At 38.5% G+C, this 14,949-nt stretch overlaps 1 protein-coding gene and 1 pseudogene across 3 annotated transcripts in view; both read left to right on the top strand.

Moving 5' to 3' along the window:
* The window catches only part of LPIN2 (lipin 2), a 99,136-nt gene that overhangs the window by 57,082 nt on the left and 27,105 nt on the right, over positions 1-14,949 (top strand). For all 3 annotated transcript variants that reach the window (XM_009252272.4, XM_054537701.2, XM_054537700.2), the window contains exons 3-4: positions 1,570-1,665; positions 4,815-5,116. In XM_009252272.4, coding sequence (XP_009250547.1) covers positions 1,570-1,665; positions 4,815-5,116 — 398 coding nt within the window. The remainder of the gene's footprint in view (positions 1-1,569; positions 1,666-4,814; positions 5,117-14,949) is intronic.
* Positions 5,123-10,635, top strand: LOC129051513 (cysteine and histidine-rich domain-containing protein 1-like; annotated as a pseudogene).

Raw genomic sequence — 14,949 nt, forward strand, 5'->3', positions numbered from 1 at the left:
CAGTATATCTGCTTAGTTACTCAATTCTAGGAAACACAAAATAGTTTCAGAATTGCTAACTCAAATCTCTGTGAATGTATTAACTACTGCACAATATTTGTTTGGAGTAACATATAAAATATGTCTTTAGACTTATAATACAACTCAAAATACTGTTTCCAAGGTGACTTAGGTTAATTCTATTCTTCCTCACCCACTTCAGTGTGGTTATGTTATTCATACATAGGAGGTTTTTTGTTTGTTTTTGTTTTGTTTTGTTTGTTTTTGAGACAGAGTTTCGCTCTTGTTGCCCAGGCTGGAGTGCAATGGCGTGACCTCGGCTCACTGCAACCTCTGCCTCCCGGGTTCAAGCGATTCTCCTGCCTCAGCCTCACGAGTAGCTGGGATTACAGGCGTGCGCCACCTTGCCCAGCTGATTTTGTGTTTTTGGTAGAGACGAGGTTTCACGATGTTGGTCAGGTTGGTCTCGAACTCTTGACCTCAGGTGACCTGCCCACCTCGGTCTCCCAAAGTACTGGGATTACAAGCATGAGCCACTGCACCCGGCCCATACATAGGAGTTTTATAACAAGCATTTTGGCAAAATATGTTGATAAGGTTTGGATGTCCCCTCCAAGTCTCATGTTGAATTGTGAACTCCAGTGTTGGAGGTGAGCGTGGTGGGAGGTGTTTGGGTCATGGGGGCAGATCCCTCATGGATGGCTTAGCACCATCCACTTGGGGATGAGTGAGTTTTTGCTGAGTTGACAAGATCCAATTGTTTTAAAAGTGTGTGGCACCTTTGTGTGGCACCCCCAGTCTCTTGCATCTGCTGTCACTATGTGACGTGTCTGCCCCCACTTCGCCTTTCACCGTGAGTAAAAGTTTCCTGAGTCCTCCCCAGAAACCAAGCAGATGCCAATGCCATGCTTGTACAGCCTGCAGAACAATGAGCCAGTTAAACCTCTTTTCTTTATAAATTGCCCAGCCTTGAGTATTTCTTTATAGCAAACACAAAAATGGCCCAATGCATATGTCTACCTGAATTTTTTTTTTTAACATGATATTACTTATCCCATCATTTCACCTGCTTCCTGGGAAAATGGAACCGCCATCATCAGTGACCAGTCACAGCACTGATTGTCACCTGTTACTTACCTAGATCTGTGGGCAGAAGAGCTGTCAGTGAAGTTGTACTTGATGCAGTTGCTCACAGCTCACATACTGAGGTTCCTGAAACTTGTGTGTATCTGAACCGTGTGAGGTGAAGCCTGCCTGTGCCATAACTTCGAAAGTGTGCAAATTTTTGACAATATTTCCCCCATTTTAAATTTGAATTTTAAAATTTTTATGTGTTGTAAAAATAGATGGTGAAACACTTTCTTTCAATTCCTGGTTGTCCGTCTCTCCCTCTGCCAGCTCCATTTGGCTTTAGGGGTTGGGTAGGGGCAAGTAGCAGTGTTTCTTAGAGGCTGTAGTTCTGGGAACCTCAAAACTATGCTGTTTAGCTTGAGAACTCAGAGTTCCGGTTTAGTTTAACTTGAAGGAAAGACTCCTTGAACATTAAATCATACTTTGTTTCTCCCATAGATTGATATAGAAATCAACGGCAATGCAGTGGATCTTCACATGAAGTTGGGTGACAACGGAGAAGCTTTCTTTGTTGAGGAGACTGAAGAAGAATATGTAAGTTTGCATGGGTGACACCCTCCTTACACACTGTGCTCAGGCCTCTGGTACGTGGCCCAAACGGACTGTTTAGCAGTTTTTTATGGTTGATTGTACAGAGGACTGTTGTTGGCAAGACAAGCTTTAGTTTCATGTTGAAGAACTAAGCTGTCAAAAAGGAGCTGAAGGGATGAGGAATTTTTCTCCATACAAAGTTTCAGGGTGCAGGGAGCATGCTGAATGCACGTACTTGCAGTTTTTGTAAGGGAAGGCACATCACTTTCTAGCTTTAATGAGCTTTCTTACTTAGTGTTGCTTCTGGTTCACATCTTGACTTGAATATATTCAGTTCTGCCTGAGTAAGGCATTTCTCTTCTGGCTATGTGTTTATTCACATGTGACCTTTCAACTGGGAATCATGTTTACCATTTTGGTTGGGATATTACATCCCTCACCTTGAGTAGTCAGGTGGATTAATTTATTATGATCTCAAGAGAGTTAAATTAATTGGCCTATATCCTTTTATAAGCGATTACATGTTTGACTTCTTCTAGCAAACAAGCATGATTTGTTAAAATCCCCCCTCCCCAGCACACACATTCTGTATCTACTGATTTGAACACTAGTTAACGATGGATTCTTGATGGATTCAATGTGGATCTTTTTATTTATTTATTTATTAATAACAGATTTTACATTCTCACTAAAGAACGCAGATCATGTAACGTGAATCTTTTTAAAAATTCTTTCAAAGGCATCAGTACATCATTCTTCATAAAGAATAAAATCTCAAATAGCAAAACTGATGAGCATCAAGTTATTAAGGATACAGGACTACTTTTTTGGCTTTGAAGATGAACTTACAGTTTGATACAATAAATTTACAAAGAAAATTATTACCAAAAAATACAATAGCAAAATGAGATTGTTTATCATTTTTTGATTGAGAAACCAACAACTTAGGTACCAGTATGTAAAGCAGCATTGAAACACTATCATTTATGAAGGGGAAGCTTGATCAGACTGGTGCTTTTTCTAGTTTCTTCATTGCTTGTCTTTATAATACCTTGTTTGCATTTACTTGGCCTAAGCAACATTTTTCCTTATCAGAGACAGAGGCAAAGAGCAGAATGAAACATAATAAATGACATCTGTCAAAAAAAAAAAACACTTTTTGTATGTTTCTTAAAATTATGTATAATTCATAACACTGAACTTCTAGATCAGCAGGCACTATAAGCGAGAGGACTGGGTAATTGATGTTAACCTCGTTTTCATGGCTTATTCTGACAGTTCCACTAAAAATTATGCTTAGCAAGGACAACTTGGAGAATGTCAACTTTTCAGCCTTTTTCTCCCTATTCCACATATGACTACATTGACCAGAGTTTATCTTGTGTAGTATGCTTCTCTTTAAAATAAAAAATTGTTAATTTATCCAACAAATGTTGGAATTACTATTCTATGCCACATGGTATGAATACAATATGCTTCTCTTCCTCTAGGGGTTTGTCATTTAGAGTAGGATAAAAATGACCAAAAACCCAGTTTGTTGCCATTTATTTGCTTTTTTTCCTCTCAAATTTTTCTCATATAATTATATGTCATCAACATTCTTTTCAAGTCTAGTTCTCAACCTAACTCTGTGCTTTTAATAGCTGCACAATATTCCATAGTATGGACATACCACAGTTTGTTTAACCATTTTCTTACTGGTAGGCGTTCAGGTTATGTTGATCCCACAAACATTGCTATAATAGAACTAACAAATACCACCAGAAACAAAAAGAGCTTTCAGTAAGTAAAATAAAGATCATTGAATTAAAAATCCTCAAAGTCAGAGACCACAACCTCTCATCTGGGTTTCTTTTGGACATTCAGAATATCTTATTACAGTTTCTCTGTAAGTGTTTGTTGCTGGTGAACACAGATTTCTCCTAGGTAAATCAAACTTTAGCTTCAGGGTAATATGTTTATCAAAGCTAAGTTCAAAAGCTTAATAAAAAAAACAATTACAGAAACCCATACATTTTCAGAACTATTTTTAAAAGCTTGAATATTTTAAATTATATGAGGTTAATTTTTTTGTTTTTGTTTGTTTTGAGATGGAGTCTCGCTCAGTTGCCCAGGCTGGAGTGCAGTGGCATGATCTCGGCTCACTGCAACCTCCCCCTCCCAGGTCCAAGCAATTCTTCTGCCTCAGTCTCCTGAGTAGCTGGGATTACAGGCATGCGTCACCATGCCCAGCTAATTTTGTATTTTTAGTAGAGACAGGGTTTCACCATGTTAGCCAGGCTGGTCTCAAACTCCTGACCTCAGGTGATCCGCCTCCCTCTGCCTCCCAAAGTGCTGGGATTGCAGGCATGAGCCACCACGTTCTGCCTGAAGTTAATTTTTATCTCTATTATGTACCTTCCATTTCCTCTGATGATACAAAAAGGAATGAAACAAATGGCTAAGACATGAATTTACTGAACACCAGACTTGATCGTTCATTTAGTATTAGGAGTTTGACTGCTTCTAAATATTGGGCCTTATTTTCTTCCTTTGAATTCCTACAGGAAGGAATATTTCTTTTTTTAAACATAAATGCTTTATGGTTTAAAAATTTACTAACATCATTTGTTATAGGGTATTGTCTCTAATTGCCTTTCTCCAATTAATTTGGCAAAACATAAGCATTGGCCACTCTGTATCACTGCATCCTCGTGTCACTCACCTGTCCTGCTGCCCTTTGTCTGATGCAGTGTCCTTAATCTCTGCCTTCTGCTTTGTCCTGTTCTGAATGTTCTGTGTGAGTTCTTGAGAGAGTCCTTTGTAACACCTCCTGGGATTGTTGTTGCTGCTTTGATCTTTGCTTTGTGAAGAATTTAATGGGCTTAGCTTTAATTATGGCTTTGGGATGTTCCATGCTGATTTGGCATGTGAGTTCCTTCAGATGGACTCAGTTACATGTACCCAAGTGGGCTAGTACTTAGCTGCCTCACAGGGGAAAGACCTCAGAGTATAGTAGGCAGTGCCTTAGTTCAGTGGGACTTTCTTGCCTTTAGGGAATATGTATTTTTTTTTTTTTTACCACGGTGAAAATTTATATATTCAAAATATTACTGCTTTAATTCACTGTCGAGTTTGTCATGGATAACTTTTCTTTCTCCATTCTCCTCAAGGAAAAGCTTCCTGCTTACCTTGCCACCTCACCAATTCCTACTGAAGATCAGTTCTTTAAAGATATTGACACCCCTTTGGTGAAATCGGGTGGAGATGAAACACCATCTCAGAGTTCAGACATATCACACGTCTTGGAAACAGAGACAATTTTTACTCCAAGTTCTGTGAAAAAGAAAAAACGAAGGAGAAAGAAATACAAACAGGACAGTAAGAAGGAAGAGCAGGCCGCCTCTCCTGCTGCAGAAGACACATGTGATGTAGGCGTGAGCTCCGATGATGACAAGGGGGCCCAGGCAGCACGGTAGGGCTCTTAGCCTGGGAAGGGTCTTGTGCGGGTACCTAGAGTTCATGTGAAGCCAGGAGCTGCCAGTTTTTTTATGGATACACAGTGTGAGGTTTGAGCTTGTTTTCTCCCTTTACAGTTTATTGTGGAATCGAGCAGCAAAGGCAGTTTCTTTGTTCCTTTCAACTAGTCTATAAATATGCTACTGAAATGTCATTTGTAGCAGACTGGTTGTGTGTTTCTTTTCATAAAGAAGTTTCCAGGAGCCAAATAAGTTCTAAGTCAAAAGATCTGAATTAGTGATTTGCCTCTGGGTGAGCAGATACAGTTGGACACCATGTCATCTCTGGGATTTCCCTACCCAGTGGCCTTAAGCTTGGTATCTTTTTCCTGAGGAGTTGAGTTTTGTTTTATTGGAATTGAAAAGGAAGGATTTTTATTTTTTTACGTGAGCAGTCTTGATCGCTGCTTATTTACCTGCTCTGTAGAAGAGCTCATTATATGCCATTTTTCATGTCAGCACTGCCTGGGGTTGAAAGGTAGCAGTTGGGAGTAGAACACGTTTTCTCATTCACGATTCCGTTTTCTTCCACCTGTTGCACTCAGTGGCCACCTTGGCACTAGGACCATGGTGGGGATTCTCTTTATTGGTGACGACTGGACAAGAAGCTGCTGCCCACGAGTGGCCCTGCATTCCCAGACTCTTTATTTGTGGAGGGAGCTGCTGGTCCACTCGTGTGTTTTCACCCCATCTGCCGAAAAGAGGTCACACCCTACTTTCTGGAAAACAGTGATGTTCAAGTGTTTTTCGTTCTAGAATAGAGGAAAATAATTTCTTTCACTAGCTATGGAAACCAAATATATATCAAGAGTAAACTCTACCTCAATCTAGTATGTGTTTTATTTGCCAATCTTTTGTTTTAAATGGTCAAACCAGGAAAAAAATATGCTTTGTTTTGTTTTGTTTTTTAATTGAGACAGGTTCTCCCTGTGTTGCCCAGGCTGGAGTGCAGTGGTGCAGTCATAGCTCACCGTAACCTTGAACTCCCGAACTCAAGCAGTCCTCCCACCTCAACCTCCCAAGTAGCTAGGACTGTATGTGCTTACCCCTACACCTGGCTAGTTTTAAAAAATTTTCTATAGAGATGGGGTCTTGCTATGTTGCCCAGGCTGGTCTCAAATTCCTGGCCTCAAGCAACTGTCCCGCCTCAGCCTCCCAAAGTGCTGAGATTACAGGCATGAACCACTGAGCCCAGCAAACAATATTAATTAATATAGTATTAGTATATTATAATTATACTGCATTAATGAATAACATAGTATAATCCTTTTTTGTAAAACAATTCATTTTCTAAAATTTTGAAATCTAGATTTTAAATCTTAGAATTGAACATCTACATTTGATAGTAATTTTTTACAATTCGATAAGTAACATAGCCATTTTTAATACATGAAATTTTTTTCTACTCCTCTTGTTTTATTGTTCACTAGCTGTCATGTCTGTGGTGTTCTCTCTTACTCCTCCCACGCTGAATATATAACACTTTGATTTCAGTTCTGATAGAATGCAGAATTCCTCCAATAGAACTAAACAACGAAAGACGGAAGCAATAGTGGAAAAGTATGTTAAGCTCTACAAACCAGAGTACACTATATTTACAAGATTTTAAAATCCTGAATGAATCAATCAATTTAGGTAGTTTTTTTTGTCAGTGTCAAAATACTAGCTGAGAAGAGTTTCATCATAAATGTTCTGAACTCTACTTTTATATATCATTGATTCCCAAAGAAATTTAGGCTGATAAAAAGTACCAGAATTTCTTAAAAAGAGACTCTTCCTGTCCTTTTCCTTCCTTCTTTCAGTCTTTTAAAGGTTATTTGTCCTTCTCTTCCCTAGGAGAATAAAGTATGAGAATTTTTACTTTTCTACTGCTTGACTTCAGAAATATTAAAAACATTATAAAAAGGCCACGCACGGTAGCCCATGCCTGTAATCCCAGCACTTTGGGAGGCCAAGGCCGGGAGGATCACCTGAGGTCAGGAGTTGGAGACCAGCCTGGCCAACATGGTGAAACTCCATCTCTACTAAAAATACAAAAATTAGCTGGGTGTGGTGGCAGGCTAATTACTCAGGAGGCTGAGGCAGGAGAATCACTTGAACCTGGGAAGCGGAGGTTACAGTGAGCCGAGATCACACCACTGCCCTCCGGCCCAGGTGACAGAGCAAGACTCCGTCTTTAAAAAAAAAAATTATAAACAATTTCCTTTAAAAGTTTTGTCTTATGTATAGTAAAATGTGTAGGTGGGCAAGAAACATGTATTCTTTTGAGAAAAACTTGAAATGCTTACACATCTTAAGTTTTATTAGGATCAGCCTTGTAATGCTCCCAGAAGTGCTTTGTTCCTGAAAATATTTTTACCAACTAAAATTCTTCCAAGATCTACCAAAAAGAGCACTGAAGTAATGCTTTTGCCTTAAAATTTTGTTGACATGTGTCCTTTGTTAGACATAATAGAGCAAAGTTTAGAATTCCTGAACAACCTACAGCTTGGGAAATTAAAACAATTTCTAAAACATATGCCAAGTTCCCTACTAAATTGTACAAGAATCATTATTCTAAAGGAATTTGTAAATGAATGTTGTAAGCCAATGCATTGCAGAAATATTAGTACATACCTTGTTTTTCCTGATGGTGAGAAAGGTTGTATCCACTGCGTACTGATTTGGTTGACAGGTATGAATGGCTGCCAGCCTATCTCTAAGCCAGCAGCTTGCTGGCTCGGTAAGCAGGCATGTCACAACACACGTAAGCTAGGGCCTTGCAGTCGTTTTCAGGAGGTTGGTGGTTTGCTTTTTCTTTAGGTTACCATGGAATAATAGATGCTGCCACCTGGAGGAACTCTTCCATGAAATTTCCTTAAAATAGAATCTGCTTAAATAATACAGCCAACAGAAATTACGACTTCAAAAAAAGAAAACAAAATGTAAACATCTGTGAAAATTCAGGTTGTTTTCTGAAATAAGCACTGAGCTAAAAGGTAGACAGACTGGGTCCATTATAGACTGTAGAACAGTAGCCTCTTCATCACTCAGGGCATTGGTTTCTTAATCTATAAAGTGAGAGGGTCGAAGGGGCCTTTAAAAGGCCCCTTTCAGCTCAGCACCTAGATGCTAACATTATTTGAGGGAAGCTATTTACGGTCATTAACAGCATATGAAACAACATGTTCAAAATCTAAGAGAAAAAGAATAGGAAATCAATTGCTTTTGCAGTTGCGAGGACTAGGAATTATGTGGCGTTGTGGAATTTGCAGCTTTCCTATAGCATATTCTCCTCAGCCCCTACCACTTAGAAAAGAAATTATTTTTCCAGAGAAGATAAGTGCATAAAATAGGTTTCTCTTTTGTTTTGACAAATGGCGTTTCGTTTGAACTCTTTACTTTTCGAGAATTTTGTTGATAATAGAATTAAGGTTAATTGAGGCTCCTTGAAGGAGGCAGATGGAAGAGGGAATCATTCTTTAAAGCAGATTGCTATAGCACAGCTGGAAGAAACTCATTTCTGGAAATTGGAGAGCTTTAAACTATACAGGGCTTTGTTTAAACTGTACCTAGTAAGTCTCCCTCCCCTCCTAAAGATAGGCGTTGGGCTTAAATATAACATAGAAGCCTTGTTTGTCCTTCTAGAGGATGGATGGATGTCTGTGTGTGAGAGAGAGATCAAAAACATCTCACCTAGGCATATGTAGCCTTTTGGAGGGAAGAGACTCTGCATATTGGATAGTGTTCTAGCATAATCTTGAGTGCAATTATATGAAACATGCCACTGACGGAAATATTTCAAATACCCAGCAATAGCAAAAATGGAGGCTCAATATCAAACCATCAGAAAGGAGTCTCAACTTTTAATCCACTAAAGCAGACTTACTTAAAAAGTGATATCTGGGAGCTAAATCCAGGGAGCCTAAGACTTTTCACAGATAGCACCTACTGCTCTGATGATCTGCATACTTCATCTCCTGATTGGTAATTGGCTTCTAGAGAACCCTCCATGTTCTTCTGGGGTGAGTGTAGATACTCAGGGTGACATGGATCTTACAGATACTCTCTGCCTTTTCTCTCCTTTGTTTCTGACACAGAACACAGAGAAAAGTATTGCAGGGCTCCATTTGTCTTATGGGAAATGCTCTGTATCCAAATGCCAACTGAGATCATTAGCCACGCTGAAATTCATTGACTAGTACTGTGCTAAGGTTGCTGCTAGACATTGTTAACAGAGTTAGTGATCTTTGGTTATGGTGGTTAGCAACCCCACTTATCTATTACGTACTACCAGTGAAATAGTTTAAAATTCATGTTGCATCTATAATTTATCCCACATAAATAATTCAGGCTATTTATTTTGGCATTCAATTGATTTTTTTCTCACTTTAAAAAACTGAGGTATAGAGACTGGGGCTAGCGACACTGGAGTGGCAAACGCATCCTCTTGCCGTTCCTGGTGTTTGGGCCTTGCCTGTGACAGTGGGAAAAAAATGGCCTTGCTGTGCTACAACTGGAGCTGTGGTCAGTGCTTCGATCCTGAGACCAATTCCGACGATGCTTGCACGTATCACCCAGGTGTTCGAGTCTTTCACGATGCATTCAAGGGTTGGTCTTGCTGTAAGAGAAGAACAACTGATTTTTCTGATTTCTTAAGCATTGTAGGCTGTACAAAAGGTAGACATAATAGTGAGAAGCCACCTGAGCCAGTCAAACCTGAAGTCAAGACTACTGAGAAGGAACTATCTGAATTAAAACCCAAATTTCAGGAACACATTCAAACCTGTAAGACAGTAGAAGCGATAAAAAGACCAAGCCCAGATGAACCAATGACAAATTTGGAATTAAAAATATCTGCCTCCCTGAAACAAGCACTTGATAAACTGTCGTCAGGGAATGAAGAAAAAAAGAAGAAGACAATGATGAAATTAAGATTGGGACCTTATGTAAGAATGGAGGGTGTTCAAAGACATATCGGGGTCTAGAGAGTCTAGAAGAAGTCTGTGTATATCATTCTGGAGAACCTATTTTCCATGAGGGGATGAAATACTGGAGCTGTTGTAGAAGAAAAACTTTTGATTTTAATACATTCTTAGACCAAGAGGGCTGTACAAAAGGGAAACACATGTGGACTAAAAAAGATGCTGGGAAAAAAGTTGTTCCATGTAGACATGACTGGCATCAGACTGGAGGTGAAGTTACCATTTCTGTATAAGCTAAAAATTCACTTCCAGAACTTAGTCGAGTAGGGGCAAATAGCACATTGTTAGATGCGCATATTGTATTTGAAGGAGAGAAAGAATTTGATCAAAATGTGAAATTATGGGGCGTGATTGATGTAAAGCGAAGTTATGTAACTATGACTGCAACAAAGATTGAAATCACTATGAGAAAAGCTGAACCGATGCAGCGGGCAAGCCTTGAACTGCCTGCAGCCAAAAAGCAGGAAAAACAAAAAGACGACACAACAGATTGAGTGGGAGATGGGAGGAAAGCTATTACATATTTCAGAATTTTTAATACTGTGTGAAGTGGTGGCTTGCTGCTGTCATCTTTTGTTTTGTTGTTGTGTTACTGAATGTGGCATTTCAGGGTTAACATTAGGTTCTTAAAAGCCAAAGTCAGTTTATCTTTTTGTGCCTCTCATCTTTCTTTTGTGTTACACAAAATTGATTATTCATTTCTCCCTACTAGTAGGAACCATAGTTGTGTCCTATACTTGAAGAGGCTGAAAAATAGCCCATAACCATAATTGCAGTATTTCTTTGTATTTCTCTGTTAAGCAAAGAAATATTAAGGAAGTTTTTTTTGTGTCTTTGTATTATTCCGTAATTAGTAAAGCAAGATGAAGTGTCCAATTTTAATCAGTTTTTTTTCATGGATTTGTGTTCTTACAGTACTTGAAAATATTTAAGGAAGAGATGAAGCTCTACAGTTTTTTCTATGTGGGATGATTACTTTTTTAAGGAGGATTAATTCTGAGGTAGTATAGTAAGTAAAGGGGAATATATGAATTGTTAACAAATTAGAATTTGTTTACAACTACTTGAATTTTTAAATTATGTCAAAACTTACATTACTTGCCAAGCAGTATGATGTAAGAGTATAGGAAACATAAATAAGAATACAGAGGTATCAATTTGGTTAAAATTCACCAGTTTATAAGACTAAGCAATAATCTTAAAAACCTCTTTCCTGAATATTTAAATGTGTTTGTATGGTGTTATGACTAATTGTTACTGATTTACAGACTAAGCCCTCTTAAAACCTTTAGTTAAATATAAAAAAAAAATTATATATATCTTGCCTCCCTGATGGAAAACTGTATAAAATTGTAGACTTAAAAGGTTTGTGGAGGCCGGGCCTGGTGGCTCATGCCTGTAATCCCAGCACTTTGGGAGGCTGAGGCGGGCAGATAATGAGGTCAGGAGATCGAGACCATCCTGGCTAACACGGTGAAACCCCGTCTCTACTAAAAATACAAAAATTAGCTGGGCGTAGTGGCGGGCGCCTGTAGTCCCAGCTACTCAGGAGGCTGAGGCAGGAGAATGGCGTGAACCCGGGAGGCAGAGCTGGCAGTGAGCCGAGATTGCGCCACTGCACTCCAGCCTGGGCGACAGAGCTAGACTCCGTCTCAAAAAAAAAAAAAAAAAAAAAAAGGTTTGTGGAAATACGTTAGGATATCAGAAAACTAAGTATATGGAGTTGCTTTATGACTATTACATGTTAAATAAAATAATTGTTTTGGAGGTTTTTTTTAAAGTCATGAAGAGCTTCATAATTCTAGTGATACAGTGTTGATTGTATATTGTGCTTTATTTATATTAAATATAGGTAACACAGAATTAGATCGTTTGGATAGGTTTTGATGCAGTGCAGAGCTTAAGAAGAAAAATTAGGAAATATCCTGAAGGCCAGAACTCTGGAAGAACTTAGAAAGTTTGGGAATACATTAAACTTACATAGATTTAAAATTAAAAGGGGCTTATTTCCCAAACCCCTTGAGTCTTTTCTTTTCCTTGGTATTATGGAATTCTTACAAAGAAAAATTTATAGAAGTACTATTTTTGTTAATAAAGCATATACATTATTCTACTACCATTAGCAAATAACTTAGTTGTAGTTAATATAATTGTTATAAGGTTTAGCTCTGTTACAAATAAAAACAAAAAGATCTGGCAACCAGACTTTCATGATGTTACACTACCATGACAAGAAACTCTGGGCAGTGAAAGTTAGACCCACATGGAGTGTACATAAACATCTGATACCTGGAGATGTATTTAAAGTTTGTCAAGTTATCTTCCATGATTTAGGAACCTTTTAGAGACATGAAGTCTTTATGGGTTGGGGGAAAGGTTGATACTTAGTTTGATTAAAGGTAATGATTAATATGCCTTTTTGTTAATACTTCCTTCTGAGGCTGTTTTCCCCTAAACAGTATCTTAATGTGTTAAATGTAATTGAAATATTATTTGAAGCAGTGAGTTATTGTAACTTCATATTACTTACATTGATCAAAACATTGATTTATACACACACACACACACACACACACACATATATAGCTTTTATATTTAGTCTGATTACATTAGTGACCATGGTATTTCCTTTCTTACTTCTTCAGGAGCCTTTGAATTTCTTGTCCAGATAAAAATCTGAATGATATTTATCTTCAGACTCATACATAAAGGGACACAGTTACCGTTAAGTAGCATATGTTTTACTATCGGTTTGTCAAAAAAGTTAATAAAAAATGCTTATTGATTTGTTTCTCTAAAAACGAAACAAAACAAAAAAAAACCTGAGGTATAATTTACATACAGCAATATTCACAGACCGTAAGTGTGCAGTTCAGTGCATTTTGGCAGTCATGTACATCCATGTAACCTCCATTAGCTTTTGGATTGGAAAAATGTTAGGCTTAGAAAATGATGCGGAATTTGAAAGATGTGATGTTGTAGCACATCTGTGAGGGCTGGAGTGCCCTGTTCACACTGGCTGTGAACCTCAGCCTCTGAGCCCCCAGCCCTGACTGAAAGTCACCGTTTACTTCTTTTGCTCAGTTCTGATGTATTAGCAAAACAGAATCAGTGCTTGTGCTGTTTTCTTCACATTCTACTGTGTACGATCCACTACAGCCTCAGTCACGTGCTTAGTTTGTTACTCTGTCGTGGTCTGCCTTGCAGGTCCCTGTTCTAAGGCATACCTGCCATTTCAAAAGTTCCTAACAGGCTTCTGGAATTCCTATTTTAATAAAGGAATCTTAGGACTGAAAGGGATCTCAACATAAATCTTTCCTGTCACTGTAGTGGGCCTAGACTAATGGGCTGTATTTTTGTCAGGATATGACCAAAAAAGGCCATCTCTTGTCTTCCTGGGGCTATGAATTCAGGTGGTACCTGCTCGCTCTTTCGATATTTTACTAAATCCTGTTTGCTTTGCTGAATTCTTCTTGGCTTACCTTTTATACTGCAGTGAAATATGTCCCAAAAGTAAAATATTTGTAATATAAAAATTTCGGTTAGAAATTTGTGTGACTTTTACATTGTTCTTTTCGGACCACTTTCACATATGCATAGTGATGGGTCAAGCTGATGTGTCCTTTCAGAGTGGGCAAATAAGGACCATTCACAAACCTGATTTTCCCTTTCTCGGGAAAATTTGCCTTTTGATATTCCTTTATTGAGAAATAGAGTACTTTTTCCTAGATGTCTTTCTCAGGCATATGTTTTCTCCCCTTCAGTGGGTGGTATGCCAGAGTAAGGCCCTAGAGAAAGAAGACCAGAGTTAGGAAAACCTTAAATTAAAAGATTAAGCTATGTGGAAAAACTATTACATGTCAGAGTTAGTAGTAAATAAGTATGTTAAATTAAGATATAAAGGAAGAAAAGTAATGTTAAAAAATAACCTGGTTTTCTATCCCTGTTTTTAGTCCAGCAAACTAAGTGATGTGGATATTCTCATTTACATTTATTATCTGTCCTATTAGAACGTTGAATTTTCTATAAGAAGCCTTTAAACTTGTATAAGATGGCGCTTTATGCTTTGCAGAGTTTTGTTTGTTTTTGAGATGGAGTCTGTCTCTGTCACCCAGGCTGGAGTGCAGTGGTGCGATCTCGGCTCGCTGCAACCTCTGCCTCCTGGGTTCAAGCAATTCTCTGCCTTAGCCTCCCAAGTAGCTGGGATTACAGGTGCCCGCCACCACACCCGGCTAATTTTTGTATTTGTAGTAGAGACAGGGTTTCACCATCTTGGCCAGGCTGGTCTTGAACCCCTGACCTCGTGATCCACCCGCCTTGGCCTTCCAAAGTGCTGGGATTACAGGCATGAGCCACTGTACCCGGCCAGAGTCTTTCTTTGTGCTTTTCTTTTTGCTTTTCAGAGATTTCAACATGCTACATCATGTAACTCTCACATTGGCTCTGAAGTAGACAGGACAAGTGATAAATTTCCAACTAAAGATGAAAACGGGGGCCCACAGTGCTTCTGAGGGATGTTTTCAAGGTTATATGGCAAGGTGGTTACAGTAACTCTGAAAATTTAAGAAACCAGCAGGTAAATTGATTAAAACCTTATTAGCAGTAGTGTAACCCCCTGCCCAAGGTCCTTTTATGAGTCTTAAAAGCATTTTTCATTTTTGGTATAATCTTCTTCACATCTCCACATCTTGTAGATTCCAAGTAAAGGAAACCTTCTCAGATAATCCTTGGGCCAAATAAAGAAGAAAATTAGTCCCAAGGTTTTAAGAGGTTAGAGTATTTTTAAAATTTTGAGCCATAGATCTTGTTTGTCTTCAGCTAATATA

Source organism: Pongo abelii, chromosome 17, assembly GCF_028885655.2.
Source record: "Pongo abelii isolate AG06213 chromosome 17, NHGRI_mPonAbe1-v2.0_pri, whole genome shotgun sequence".
NCBI classification, from domain to species: Eukaryota; Metazoa; Chordata; class Mammalia; order Primates; family Hominidae; genus Pongo; species Pongo abelii.